The 15,872-nt window shown below is 38.9% G+C and overlaps 1 protein-coding gene across 4 annotated transcripts in view; it reads left to right on the top strand.

Moving 5' to 3' along the window:
• The window catches only part of RARG (retinoic acid receptor gamma), a 220,565-nt gene that overhangs the window by 201,941 nt on the left and 2,752 nt on the right, over positions 1 to 15,872 (top strand). For all 4 annotated transcript variants that reach the window (XM_070740881.1, XM_070740879.1, XM_070740882.1 and 1 more), the window contains 4 exons: positions 2,450 to 2,610; positions 5,506 to 5,682; positions 6,794 to 6,998; positions 14,554 to 14,712. In XM_070740881.1, the coding sequence (XP_070596982.1) occupies positions 2,450 to 2,610; positions 5,506 to 5,682; positions 6,794 to 6,998; positions 14,554 to 14,712 (702 nt within the window). The remainder of the gene's footprint in view (positions 1 to 2,449; positions 2,611 to 5,505; positions 5,683 to 6,793; positions 6,999 to 14,553; positions 14,713 to 15,872) is intronic.

The following is a 15,872-nucleotide window of genomic DNA, read 5'->3' as shown; positions in this document are numbered from 1 at the left end:
CAAAAGGAGAAACAGAATAAAAGGTGAATGGTAAAACGAGTCCTCAGAGAAGGGCGGCATACAAATCTCATAAATAAATAAATTTAAATATTTTTTTATTTATTTTAAGTAATTAAATATAATTGTTACATTGTCCCATGGCGAGTTGGCTGTGATGAATTGGCTGCGATGAATTGGCTGTAGTAAGTTCATTCCCTGCATTCTGGCTCTAAGTGCAGCCACGGGCTACCTCCAGGTTTTCTTTGCCAGGAAGGCAGAACTGGGCTCATTATCAACACCGCCATTTCTATAAGTTGAGGATGGATCCCATAATTATGCATCCCATAATCTTCTCTGGGCCAGTTTCTTAGCACTGTCTAGGCATTTTCCCAGGAATAGCCAGGCAGACACCCACCCATCCACCTTGTACCTGTTAGACAATTGGACAGGTGGCTAAGCTAAGCATACCATTCCAGACATATGCACCCAGACTTGCCCAAAAATCCACTCTGTCCCATATTAGGAAAAGTGATTTCCTGTTGCTTTCCTGCTGCTCTTAAGTCAGAAGGGAAAGTTGTCCCATTAATACCATCAGGGAAGCGAGAATTGCCACCCTTGCACCACAGCAGATTCCTGCCCAGCAATCAGAGAGACCACTCTGATGCTGTTATCCTTTTCTGCCATCAGAAAGACAAGCAGAGTACATTTCAATGCAGCTGTCTGCCTGTTCCTTTAGAGCAGAGGTCTTCAAGCTTGGCCACTTTAAGACTTGTGGACTTCAACTCCCAGAATTCTCCAGCCAGCGTAGCATAGCTGGCTAGAGAATTCTGGGAGTTGAAGTCCACAAGTCTTAAAATGGCCAAGCTTGAAGACCTCTGCTTTAGAGGTTCAAACTATCAGCTGTTTTCTTTGTCTCTAACCCTTTGTTGCCATTTAGCGGTTCCCTGGATTTTCACAGCCCAGATATGATAATCTTAAACAAAGCAATACAGCAGTTGAGGCTTAAGAGAGAAGGCCAGTCTGTAGGGGGGGGGGGGGGCACACAAAAGACTTGGCAAAGCGTCTGAAGTTATTTTGTAGGAGGAACAGGCCACTTTGTGCCCTCCAGATGTTTTGAATTATAGCTCCCACAAATCTTGCCAATGGCTCTGCTGGCTGGATCTGATGGGAATTGAAGTTCAAAGCAGCCACAGAGTACTCTGGGTTGCCTTTCTCCTGCTTTCATTTCCTCCAGAGAGGTGGAAGATCTGGATTTTATAGGCTTTACTGTGCCTCCTGGGAAAGAGAGGTCTTAGAACAGCAGCCCCCAGTCTCCACGGACCGGCAGCAGAGAGGGAATGGTTTTGCATGTGCAACCAAGCTCCTGCACATGTACAAATGAAGCTTCATGCATTTGTCCTCTGTTTGTACTGCCCAGCTCCCAATAGGTCAAGGATCAGTGTTGGTCAGTGGCCCAGGATTGGAGATCACTGTCTTAGAGTCTATCCAGTATTTCCATTCCTATTGTATTGCCTAAGTTGATGATAACATTTCAGCCGTTACTTTCCATGATCTTTTCGTAAGATCTAACTTTCGTAAGATCTAACTAGCTTCGTAAGTTACTGAAGACCCACCTATGTCGTCAGGCATGGGGAAATTGAGATACCCCTGGGCTTATATTGTTTATGTATGGTATGATTGTGTTGCATGGTCTTAAATGACGGGCTTTTAGATCTTTTTTAAATATATTGGATTTGTCACATTGTTGCTATTGTTGTGAGCCGCTCCGAGTCTCCGGAGAGGGGCAGCATACAAATCTAATAAATAGAGCGCTGGTGAGACCACATTTGGAATACTGTGTTCAGTTCTGGAGACCTCACCTACAAAAAGATATTGACAAAATTGAACGGGTCCAAAGACGGGCTACAAGAATGGTGGAAGGTCTTAAGCATAAAACGTATCAGGAAAGACTTAATGAACTCAATCTGTATAGTCTGGAGGACAGAAGGAAAAGGGGGGACATGATCGAAACATTTATGTTAAAGGGTTAAATAAGGTTCAGGAGGGAAGTGTTTTTAATAGGAAAGTGAACACAAGAACAAGAGGACACAATCTGAAGTTAGTTGGGGGAAAGATCAAAAGCAACGTGAAAAAATATTATTTCACTGAAAGAGTAGTAGATCCTTGGAACAAACTTCCAGCAGACGTGGTTGGTAAATCCACAGTAACTGAATTTAAACATGCCTGGGATAAACATATATCCATTGTAAGATAAAATACAGGAAATAGTATAAGGGCAGACTAGATGGACCATGAGGTCTTTTTCTGCCTTCAGTCTTCTATGTTTCTAATAAATTATTATTATTATTATTATTATTATTATTATTATTATTATTATATAAATTAAAGAATTTATATAAATTGAAGGAAATTGACACGGTCAATTAAAAATACCCTTTTCCATCCCTTTTTGCTCTTTCTCCTCTTTCAGCTGTGAGGAATGACCGCAATAAGAAAAAAAAAGATGTGAAAGAGGAAGTGGTGGTAGATAGCTATGAAATGACACCTGAACTGGAAGAGCTCATCCAGAAGGTCAGCAAAGCTCATCAGGAAACCTTCCCATCTCTTTGCCAGTTGGGCAAATACACCACGGTAATGACTGTAACCTACTCCTTTTTTTGTAGAATGTAAAATCCCTCTAAAGCGCAGGGCACATTAGCAGGCCCTGGGTACTTCTAGCCTTGGCTGAACCTACAGAGGCACATCGGGGTTGTGGGACTTAATGTTTTGTTTCACAGCACATTTTGCTGGTGAGCTAAACCACAAAATTAAAACCTCCTGGGCTGTATGTTTTCCTCCCCGTCCTCTGCTAAGCCACAAGGAGGAATTTGGAAGGTTTACTTCTGTCTTACACTACCACAACGTGCTTTGTCATCAGAAATCTGAACAAACCTGTTAATTTTAACTCTAGTTAGTTTAAAACTCGATAAAAGGCAGATAGGACAATGGTCAGAATAGCAAGACCAAAGGAAAAGGAGAAACCATATCCAAAGATCAAGCACTAATTCCTATTTGTCCAAGATTAATCAATAATCCCATCATTCTGATCCCTTTCAGGATAAGCAATGTTTTACCGAACATGAGTTGCAAAGATTAAGAAATAGCAAGTCAAATAAATGAAAGTCATGCCCATACAATATTCCATATCCAGTCTTTTCTTTTGCAAATTCTCAGCTTTATTTAAAGGATCCTGTCAGTTCCATTGATTGATTGATTGATTGATTGATTGATTGATTTAATTTACATGCTGCCCTTCTCCGAAGACTTGGGACAGCTTACAACATATTAAAACATCAGAATACAGTAGCTAAATCCAATTGATTAAAAACTAAACAAACAATCTAAAATCCCCAGTTATACTGAAAATCAGTCCTACCTATTCAAACAACAACCATACAAAAATTTGTTGGCCAGGAGGCTGAGATCCAATTGCCTCAAGCCTGGTGGAATAAATGAGTTTTAAGACTCTTGTGAAAGGCGAGGAGGGTGGGGGCAGTCGAATTTCCGGGGGAGCTGATTCCAGAGGGCCGGCCCCCCCACAGAGAAGGCTCTTCTCCTAGGTTCCGCCAAATGATATTGTCTAGTTGACGGGTTAAGCCAACCTTTTCACTTTTTTTTCCTCTCAAAGTGTTTTGCTCCCTTCATAATCTTGCAGTTTTTACAATTCCGTCCATATTGCTCCCTTTTTGTTACAAGCCACTTCAAGGTACTTCTTTCATATTGGTCTCTCACTTTTGTATTCAAATTACATTCATTCATTCATTCATTCATTCATTCATACATACATACATACATACATACATACATACATACATACATTTATCTATGCCCCCTCTCCCCCAACTCCTTAGGGCATCTCACAACAAAAATAAACATGTGTCAATATGAAAATATTTCAATTTAAAATAATTTCAGCCATCCATACATTCATGTTTCTTGTTTCAACACAAACAATTCATAGAGTCCTCACTCCCTTTTTATTTTCTAGTCTCATATAATGAAGTAGGCAAAACATAGCCATATATACCGGTAATAAAACCTCACTTGAATACACTATTTGGGGGAAATAGTGTCTGCTGAATGTGAATGTCTGTTAAATCCAAATTGATGTAATTGATGTGTACATAATGCATAATTTACACAAGCAATGTTGCATGCCATTTGTGTAATTGTAATCATTTATGTAATTATGCATTCAAATGACATAAAATATCAGTTAGCCAGACAAATCACAGGAATAATGTATTTATTCCTTATTTTGAAGGTGAAGTGCAAAATTGATCCTTTGGTTTTTAAGTTCATTAAATAAAGATCTGTTAAATTACTGTATATAGCCATTTTCATTGCCACAGAACAATTATTTCTCATAATATCATGAAAACTGTCCAGAGTTCATGACAAATCGTTATGGTTCTCACCAAAAAATTATATTATCTGCATTAAAATATACAGTTATATCCACACTCAGTTCTTAAATAAGTCCATCACAATTCCTTATATATTTATCCATAACTCCATTAAATATCAGAGATAACATTACAGATTCTTGTTTTATTCTCTGCTCAGTGTTGAACCAATTGCTAAAAATCCCACTTATTTTCATGAATTCTTTGTTTCCTTCATAGCTTTTTCAGTAACCAACATTCCACTCCATGCAAAACCATCTGTAATTCAAGCCTTTTCCCTTCAACATATAAAACCTTTACTTCAAGCAACCTAGTTAAGAGAACATTTGATACAACAGAACATAGTAGTCCAATTCTTTCAGGCTATTAATGGTAGATGTTACAATTAAGAGAGAATATACTGATCCAGCAATGGGGCAGCTGCGACCCTCTGGATGGCTAAGATGCCAACCCCCATCACCCCCATCAGTCCAGCCAGCAGTGAAAAGCAGCACTGGAGTTGTAGTCCAACAACCTTGAGGATCAAGGTGTCCCCGTCCCATATGCGGGAATTCCTAAATTTTCTCATGAGTTAAACTTAAATGCACAACTTGTCATTTGCTTTGTCAATTTGCTCAGTGAGCAATAAAGGTTATACTGTCACTTTTCTTCAACACTGTTGTTGTTATGGATTGTTTAGAGTTATTATTTTAAAGAAGAAAATGGAAGGGGGGAAAAGGGTGAGGAAGACAACAGAGAAAAATGCCCATAGAGTTAAGGGGAGGGGGGAATACTGTAGTTCTTTTTGAAGGCTAAATCCAGCTTCTGCAGTATTCATTATCTCAACAGCATTCTCCAACACAGGGCTCAACCTGTTGGCTGCATCGAGGGACTGCAACTCCCATAATTCTTATCCATAAGGGAAATCTTGGGAATTGTATTCCAAAGCTACTTGTAAGCCGCAAAGCTAGAAGGGACCATTCGGAGGGGCAGAACAGGAATGCTGACTTCCGGAGTAACATGTGTTTGTTCCCACAGAAGGATGTGATGTATGGAGAAAGAAAAAGCAACTTGTAATGCCTGACTTCTCTTTCCCCCCCAGAACTCCAGTGCTGATCACCGAATACAACTGGACCTGGGTCTATGGGACAAATTCAGCGAACTGGCTACCAAATGCATCATCAAGATAGTAGAGTTTGCCAAACGCCTTCCTGGCTTTACCACCCTCACCATTGCTGACCAAATTACTTTGCTGAAGGCAGCGTGCTTGGACATCCTGGTGAGGGACAGTAGCTGCTGACCATTGGAGGGCAGGGGGTTGGGAAGCTTGGTGGAGAGTGTTCTGCCCCTAGTTATGAACGTATCGAAACACACTGTTTGAACGAACTTAATTTAATCAATGAACCACTGCTAATAACTGGACACACATACAAATAAAAAAGCAATCCTTTCTTGCAAAAAGACAGCTGTTAATTAATCTTCAGACAGTCTTAACTTAAAGCAATGCAATTACTTCTGGCTATCTCACGTAGGCTTGGCAAAATGCCCAGGACTCTTCCTTGATAAGCTGTCCAAGGCAGAAAAATAGAATTGAGATTTTCATGAGACAATCACGAGTCTAAAATGTCCTTTTCCTCCAGCCTTTCAGCCCCCTCTACTGTTCTTAAGTAGACTAGGGAGTGGCCAGTTAACCCCCAGTCTTACTCCCGATGAGACCTCCTCTGGAGTAACCATTCCTGTCTCTTGGCAGCTCTGTGGGCTCTTGCATCAAGAAGAGGAGAAACCTCTTCTTCCTCATCACTATGCTATGAGGTGCTGGAGGTTCTGAAGGCCCTGGCTGAAGTTCTCACCATCCTCCCCACTGTCCGACTTGGGTGCCAGCTGCACAGGCTGCTGGCAGGCCACAAAACTGGAAGGGAATGGCCTGCATGGACAGAGTGGGTCTTAAACAGAAGAAGAGGATTTTTATTTTTGATCCCCAAAATAGTGCGTCTAATGCTCGTTGAATAATCTATGCATCTGTGAATGCTGGGAAGAGCCAGCCAGAAGCATGAGAAGCTCTTCCCCTCAACAGTTTTCTTTCTTTCTTTCTTCCTTTTTTTTTTTTAGGAGAAGAATTTTTGCTCAGCTTTGGTTACTGAGGTTTTGCTGGGCATTTTCCAAACATATAATTGTAGGAGGAAAGGCCAACATTTATTGGAAGGGCCGATGTTCTCAGGAAACTGCATTTTGCACGGTGAAAATGTTTCGAAACGCATATGCAGCCCGAAGAGTTTCTTTATTGGATGTTATAGGAATACTAGAAATAAACAAGAGGGGGGAAACAAAGTTGGTCTCCCTAAAATATATTTCTCTGGTGACTTTATTTCTGTCTTCTCCACCCTTTCCAGATGCTCCGTATTTGTACCCGCTATACTCCAGAACAAGACACGATGACCTTTTCAGACGGGCTGACCTTGAACCGTACCCAGATGCATAATGCTGGCTTTGGGCCCCTCACTGACTTGGTTTTTGCCTTTGCTGGGCAATTGCTTCCCCTCGAAATGGATGACACCGAGACTGGCCTGCTCAGCGCGATCTGCCTCATCTGTGGAGGTAATACACTGCAGCGCCAGCATCCTTCATCAGTATTGGGCTGCTAGTTGGTACGGGCCACACTGCACACTGATACTAAAACTGGCAATACACGCGCAACTCTAGGTGACTGGTGGGCGCTCACAGTGAGTACTGGCAAGATTTTTTGCTTCTGTGCATGCACAGAAAGCAAAATCTTGCAAGGGGACATGCACTTGTGTGAAAATTTGGTGATGTTGTGCTTCTGCACATGCGCGGAAACAAAAAAACGCCAAAATCTCTTGCACACGTCCCCTAACAATATTTTGCTTCCTGCTCATGGACGGAAGCAAATTCTTGGCAGGATACACCCACCGGTCACCCAGTGGACATGTGTGAGAGCTGTGCGCGCATTGCACCATTAGTGGCGGTAAGTAGGAACCCCCACCCGTCCCTCGTCTTTTCCATATCAGGTTAGATCGAATCGAAGCCTCGCTTTGGAGCAGAAGGATGCTTTCAACTTTCCCTGGGGAACTTAAGAAGAGGGGCAGAGGGCTTCAGTGGTGGTCACTTCTTCTTTTCATAGGCAGAGGGAACATAGTGCAAGAGACCTAAAACAAGGTGGAGAGAACAATGTCCTACTCTTGCAATTGGGGAAAACAGGAATACAGTATTGTCTTTTTAATTTTTTAATACAGGTACAAAGCATACAAACAATATATTTTCCCTGAACAGAGTATCGCTCGAGTCAAAATTTTTGTACAGCTTATAACATCCCTATACACATTTTTTCTCATTTCTGCAATATTATTTTTTCTATATGATTGTAAATTCTATTTGCCTCCTTCTTCTTTTTTAACATTTAAACAATATTACCATTTGCCGTAACCCCAAAAGTTTCTTATTCCTTCATCTAGTTAACACCCTATAAAAAAGCAGTCCTTTTCATCTTAATTCCTAATTTCTCATTTGTCATAATACAATAAAATTCTATTTATTTCTCAATATGCCTTTTCCATTTAACTTCATAAGTTTCTTTAAAGTTCATTTTTACTTCTCCTTTTTCACCTACCCAGCATCATCTTATATTCATCCCAATATTGCTCCCACATATATATATCTCAAAGATTTTCCCCCTTTCCATTTCATATCATCATCTTCTAATATTACAGTTACACATGTTAATCATAATACAATTCACTATCATAATTCCCATTTTTCTTTCCTTTAATTGTACCATTAAACATTTTTCTTTAATTCCCCAAATGCTCCACTTCTTAAAATTTTATCCTCATATCTTCTTATACAGTACATCTTTCCTTCTTCAACTATCCAACTTCATCTAATAAACAATCACTTGTTCCAATCACCAATATTAATATAAATAAGCATTGCTTCTACTATAGATTTACTTTCACTAATTTACTTTATTACAATCATTAACTATTCAAACAATTTTAAATATATACTACATTTATTTTCCTTTTTCCATATAATTTATCACATCATAATCAAATACTACAACTAAACATATTAATCTTAACTTAATCTTAAGTTTACTTATAGTCATCATATTTCCCATTTTTCTTTTTTAATTATTCCTTTAGCCATTTTCATTTAGTCTCCTATACACTCCATTTCTTAATGTTTCCCTCTAATACTCACATCCTCTTTTCTTCTTTTTTAATTGTATAATTATTATATCTTTTCTTCTGCCTTAAGATCCCCTCTAATCTCTTTTCTTTTCCCTCTTATTCGGTTCCCCAGTATACACATTTATCTCTTTTGAACCTTTTTCTTTTCTTCTGTGCTTCTTTCCTCCCTCTCCATTTTCACCACTGCTAACCACAGTGTAATCATTAACCTTCCCCTTTCTTCCCTTAAATTACTTTTACCTTAATCCTTCTCTTTTTTGCATTATTACTTCCAATATAAAAATCAGTATTATTTTCTTCAAGGCTGAGTCTTTCCTTCTCTTTCGTATTTTCTCTACTCACTGATATATTTTCTGATTCTTCAAACTTGAATAGTCCATGTATCTCTTTAATCATTTCTTTCAGTTCATTGATCATTTCAATTACTTCCTGGAGCATTTTGTTATTATCACAATACTCTAACTTCAATTTAAGGTTCTATAAGTCCACCACCTGTTGCCAGGATCAAACCTCTCAAAAGCAAATAAATCCTCCTGAAAATTTCTCACATCTTGTAATCCAGGGACACTATATATAAAACAAAAGTGAACTTGCAGCTCCCAAGATATTTGTTAATTTTTTTTCTGCCAGTAGGTGTCTCACTCTGCAGAATAATGAAAATAAAAACTTTTCAATATAAATTTAGTTTAAGCCTTGTTTTTCACTGTTCTTTGTTCTTCTTTCAATACTACTTCCAGTCTATAATAATAATTGCAATATTACTTCTTCTTAAGCCACTTCTTTCTTTCTTTCAGGTTTCTTCCCAAAATGCTCTCATTCTATATTTTAGGCTTGTATTTAAACAGCTTCTTTTCACTTTCCCCCATGCCAAATCAGCTGCTAATTGTTTGCTGGGATAACCTCCAAGTTCTTTTTTTTAAATATATACTACAAGTGTTTTCCCATTATACATACATTAAAAAATTATTTTTCCATCAGCAATATTTTTTATATCTTTTTACAATTTTGTCTTGTTACATTCCCTTTTATTCTTTTTTCAATATATTACACATTACCTCTATATATTACATTTCTTCCACATTTTTTTCTTCAGTTCCTCACTCTTTCTTTTGTTCTTTCCACTTGTAAAACATCTCCCAAGCCGCATAATATTCTGTTCTTTTTTCCGTTTCTGCACAATCTAATATTTCCTTATCACTTTTTCTTCTTCGGGTAACTCTACTTTTTTCCAGTGTTGAATATATACAATTCTAATACAAATAGCTATCCACTTTTCTATAATTTTCTGGTAATATCCCTAGCAAAAATATCTCTGGTTTCAGTTCATTACTTTGCTGCATCATGTCTTCTAACCACATTTTAATTTTAGTCCAGTATGTTTTAGCTTGTGAACAAGTTTACCACATATGATAATATGATCCCCATAGTTGGTGACACTTCCAGCATTTCGCCAATTTATCTTTAAACATCCTTGCCAGTCTTGATGGAGATAGATGCCACCTTTAAAACATCTTATACAAATTGAAATTGTTAATTTATAATTTATCTTCAACAATTTCTGTCATTTATCTAATTCAATCTTATGTCCAAAATTTTGGCCCATACTATCATTGTTTCATTAACTTGCTCTTCCATTAGGTTTATGCCCAAGATATAAGTATATAGTTTCTTTATTACTTTCTCATCTGTTAAGATTTTTATCTAGTTCTGTTAATTCATTATAAAACTTTTGCAGTTTTACATCTTTATCATATCTAGATTTTATCTATAAGTATGCATACCAAGATATATAAATCCCCATTTCACTCAGCTTCTCTTTTTTTTAAAACCCACTTCTTCATTTAAGATATCTTTATATCTAACCAAAGTTCTTATATTAATAACATTTGGACTTATCAATGCTTCCGTTGTCAAAAGCCACACTGGTCTCTTAATATAATGTTGCTCTTTAATTTTCTTCCACACCTTATTGGTGCGTTTCTTATATAATGTCTTTGAAAGTATTTATTTACAATTATGTTTACCACACCAAAAAAACACGTGCCAGCCTAATTTATAGGTCATGAACTTCCGAGGTTAAAAATCTTGCATTCTCAGCAGAATCCATTCCTTTAACCAAGTCAATACAGAAGCTTAATAGTACAGTTCCCAATTTGGAAGTCCAAATCCTCCTCTACTTCTGTTATCCTGCATCAATTTTTAATCCAATTCTTGCTTTCCCCCCCTGGCAAATAAATTTATGTATAATTTTTTTAAGTTCCTCAAAATATTTATTTTCCAGTTTTATCAATATGGTCTGGAAAAAATACAATAGTCTTGGCAATATGTTCATTTTTACTGTTGCCACTGTTCCAATCAAGGATAGTTGTAGGTTTTTCCATCTTTCCAAGTCTAGTTAAATTTGTTTCAACAATCTGCCATAGTTATCTTCTTTAATTGTACATCTTGCTGTTACTTGAATTCCTAAATATTTAACTTTTTTACTACTTGAATATCCACTTTCTTCATCAAATCTTTCTTTTGTTTCTCTGTTAATTTTTTAACCAAAATCTATATCATTATTAATTCTTTGTCCTCCTCCATATTTTTCTATTTTTTTCATTACTTTTATTCCTGTTTCCATCGGGTCCTCGAAATTAAAAACCAAATCATCTGCAAGTGTCTGAAGTTTATATTATTCCTTTTATATCTCCATATTTTTTATTTCTACATCTTGTCTAATATTTCTCTTTAGTACCTCTAATGTCAATAAGAAAAGCAATGGTGACAAGGGACATCATTGTCTAGTACCTTTTTTGATAATTTTTACTGTCATATCTCCATTAATTAATACTTTGGCAGTTTGTTTGCTATAAATCGCCTTGATCATCTTCACAAATCTCTCACCAAATTCCGTTTTATCCAATTGTACTATCATACATTTTGAATTCACGTGATCAAATGCTTTCTGTGCATCTAAAACAATCAAAGCCATCTTTTTCCCTGGATGTGCTTCATAATATTCCAAGATCTTTAAACAATTGTTTTCTTTAATATATATTGACCAGTCACTCACCCGATGTCGATACTCCACTCAATTCACCACTCCTGCACAAATTTTATTCCGGTTGGCCCAGCTTGTGATAGCCGCCATGGTCCCCGCCCCCACTGCCGGTTTGAAGAGCTTTATCTCCAACCTCCAAGGGATTTTGCCTACCTCTCTGATCTTCCGAGATGCCTCTCTTTCTTCTCTGTCCTTATAGGACAGATCCAGTCCAAAGACACCCCCCCCCCCAACAGCAGTTTGTCAGCCTGGAATTTCATTGTACAGTGGTACCTCATGATACGAACCCCTCATCTTACAAACAACCCAAGATACGAACCCAGGGTTCAGAAATTTTTTGCCTCTTCTTACGAACTTTTTCCTTCTTACGAAGCCGCCGCCGCCGAGAAGCCCCGCTGCCCGGCTGTCGGTTTTTGAAACAGCCGGGGGGCTTCTCGGCGGCCTCCCAAACGCCAAACCCGGAAGTTCGGGTTTGGCGTTCGGTTCAGGAGGACGCCGAGAAGCCCCCCGGCTGTTTCAAAAAGCAACAGCCAGGCGGCGGGGCTTCTCAGCGGCCTCCCGAACCCAAACTTTTGCCGAACTTCCGGGTTCGGCGTTCAGGAGGCCACCGAGAAGCCCCGCCGCCCAGCTGTCACCTTTTGAAACAGCCGGGGGGCTTCCCGGCAGCCTCCCGAACACCGAACCCAGAAGTTCGGGTTTCGGGTCCGGTTTAGGAGGATGCTGAGAAGCCCCCCAGCTGTTTCAAAAGGTGATAGCCGGGCAGCGGCGTTTTTTTGCGGGGGGGGGGTTTCATTGCACGGATTAATTGATCATTGTTTCCTATGGGAAACAATGTTTCGTCTTACGCACTTTTCGTCTTATGAACCTCCCCCGGGAACCAATTAGGTTCGTAAGACGAGGTATTACTGTACTCATCAGAGCCAACTATTTCCAGACTGTATTGCTGTGACATTTCTGGTTTCTCTAGGAAAACAGGAATATTGTCTGTTTGCACACATACACCCCACTGGTGGGTTGCTCCCAGTTTGGACCAGTTCTTAGAACCAGTAGCGCTGGTGGCAGAAGGCTCCACCCACCCGCCGGGGACGCTTTGCCCACCCACTTCGGATGCTTCTGTGCAGAAGTGTTGCATACACACGAACCGATGGCAAAATCTTTTACAAACCACCACTGATACACACAAATTTATGGCATTTGCTGAGAAGACCAGTCTGCCTTTCAATTCATCTCCCACAGCTACCATATCAGCCAGTCACAGTATCAAATTCCAAAGAAGGGAAAATTAAATCACATGGCACAAAATATATCCTAGAGAATCACCACAGATCTGTAGGAAAAAAACATTGAAGTGGACCTAAAGGTCCCTTTTTTAAAGAGATAACTGGGCTTTCTGATTTTTGCTTGAAATGTTTCCCTTCAACGTTCCCCACCAACCAGCCAGAGCTGAAGAAGCTTCTTGGATGAGAAGCAAAACATCTTCAAAGAAAAACCAGATAGCCCAATTGCCTCTTGAAAAAAGCACCTTTGGGACAACCATGACCTGGATGACTGTGACTCTCCATAGACATTGGAGTGGACCATTGTAAAGTATAAAGACTGGTAGCAATTGAAATGAAATAATATCTGAATTCAAAGTAGGAGGAGGGAAAGTTATGTGCCCTAGACAAAGTATGTGTGATTACATAAACAGAGTTCTGTTGTTTCATATATATATATTTCCTATCAGGTTTTGTTTATCTTGATGACATAGAATTTGCTTTAGAAATTATTTCATGGGGAGAAGGTAGTTGATCGTGAACAGATAAGTTTCGAAAGATGTAGTCATGAGTTGGTATGGGCACGTATGTGAAAATGCTGTGTTTTATTATACAGTCACTTCTACCTTACCTTCAGTGCCCTTCAATCTTGTCTCTGGGGAAGACATTACTAAAAAGTCCTCCCATAAGAAGTTTTCAAGAGTAGTGCTACAATTCTTCGACAGACGTCTGCCTTTAAAATGTGTTGGAGAAAATTTCTCTGTCCCCTGGAGAAATTATCCACCCAGTTTCTTTCCTCATATGGACTAGATGGAGCAAGAAAGCCAGCTCTTATTTATTTTTTTCCTGACACAATACGAGGATTCTAGTCTCTTACGGAAGGGAGGAGAAGGTGTTTGTGGGAGGAAATAGCAAATAAAGACACAAAATAAACGTCAATGAAGCTTGGTCAAGCAGAAACCCTGTCTAAGAGGCTTCCGACTGCCTAATGGTTTTGGAATTATTATTATTTATTCATTCATTCAATTTTAAATATATTTTTATTAGTTAAAAGCAAAGTAAACAAGCCTTGTATTTACAAATGTGCATACGAATCAAAGAAAACAACATGGCTACAATAAACAAAGAAAGAGAAGAAAGAAAAAGGAAAGAAAAGAAAAAGTACAAAAACATACAAAAATTCACTTGGTTAAAAATAGGGGAGAAAGCTCCCTTTCTCTCTTGGCTATCAAGTTCTTATTTATATCTTTTTTTTTCTTTTTCAAAGAATATTTCATGCAGTTATTCATATCGTTCAGCATTGTTACGTTCTAGTTTTTGGTGTATTATAGATCTATCACTTTAATAATACATTATTAAAAGATATGCATAATAATAATAATAATAATAATAATAATAATAAATTATTATTATTATTATTATTATTATTTATTAGATTTGTATGCCGTCCCTCTCCGAAGACTCGGAGTGGCTAAATATACATTATTATTAAATTTTTTGCCCTGAAATCCACAAGGATTAAGAATGCTCCTCTGGAGATGAAAACTGGTGTTCCCTGTATTCTGTGAAATGGTCATGAACCAGCCCAGAAGGTTCGAAAGCCGCAGAACAAACACATCACCAGTTTTTTCTTTTCCCCATAGATCGAATGGATCTGGAAGAGCCGGAAAAAGTAGATAAGTTGCAGGAACCATTGTTGGAAGCCCTGAAGATTTATGCGCGCCGACGTCGGCCCAACAAGCCATACATGTTTCCTCGCATGCTAATGAAAATCACTGACCTGCGGGGAATCAGTACCAAAGGTAAAACAGAATGTTCTCCTTTGGGAGCATGAGATCATTAGAAGGTGGGTGGGAATATTTTGAGTTTTTTGTCATGAGACACTCCTGAAGCAGTCTTAAAATATGTCCCTCTGGGAACCCTAGACTTATGGTTGAAGAGATGTAAATGGCTTCTGTTTTTAATTACACTGTTGTGCTCACTGCGGTGTGGAGGAAGCCTATTGGATCTCCTTGACTCTGCCTCTTGCTCATAGCATAACCTGTAATCAATGGTCAACGGAAGGACTCCTCCAAAAACTATGGAAAAAGGAGGAGTTGTCCTGTAGCATTTACTCTAGAGCATTGGTTCTCAACCTTTCTAATGCCGCGACCCCTTAATACATTTCCTCGTGTTGTGGTGACCCCCAACCAAAAGTCTAGTGCCAATTCTCCCAACAGAGCTTTAAGCTGATTGGCAAGAAGGTCAGAGGGATACCCCCACTGTTAACGCCTGATTGGTTGGGTTGTAAAAATATGTTCCAAGGTGCCAGAATAGAAGCTTTAGTTCTTAACACCATGGTAAATTTGCCTTTTCCCAGGGTCTTAGGTGACCCCTGTGAAACAACCATTCGACCCCCAAAGGGGTCCCGACCCCCAGGTTGAGAACCACTGCTCTAGAGCTTTGACACAATCCCTTCACTAAAGGTTTTTGGTTCCTCACACAGAGGTTATGAAGACTCTTGGATATATGTGCAGACAGCCAGTGTGTGAACTGAAGTGCTAGAAACCTTGGTAGCTGCTCTTACGCTTTCAGTACAGCTAGTCCTTGACTTACGACCAAAATTGAGCCCCACATTTTTGTTGTTCAGTGGATTTTGCCCCATTTTATGACCTGCCTTGCCACAGTTGTTAAGTCAGTCACTATTATTATTAAGTTAGTAACATAGTGGTTAAGGGAATGTGGTTTCTCCATTGATTTTGCTTGTCAGAAGTTCAGATCACCGTGTCTCCGGGACACTGCAGCCGTCATAAATGTGAGTCTGAATTTTGATCATGTGACCAGGGCAATGCTGCAATGGGGAAAATGATCATAAGTCGCTTTTTTTTCAGTGCTGTTGTAATTTTGGATAGTCACTAAACGAACCGTTGTAAGTTGAAGACTGCCTGTAGTATCAGTAAGCAGCTTATGGCAAGTGTTCTTA

The sequence above is a fragment of the Erythrolamprus reginae genome, chromosome 2, assembly GCF_031021105.1.
Source record: "Erythrolamprus reginae isolate rEryReg1 chromosome 2, rEryReg1.hap1, whole genome shotgun sequence".
Classification (NCBI taxonomy): domain Eukaryota; kingdom Metazoa; phylum Chordata; class Lepidosauria; order Squamata; family Dipsadidae; genus Erythrolamprus; species Erythrolamprus reginae.
Note: the sequence above shows the minus strand (reverse complement) of the source record. Positions and strands in the feature narration are given on the sequence as shown.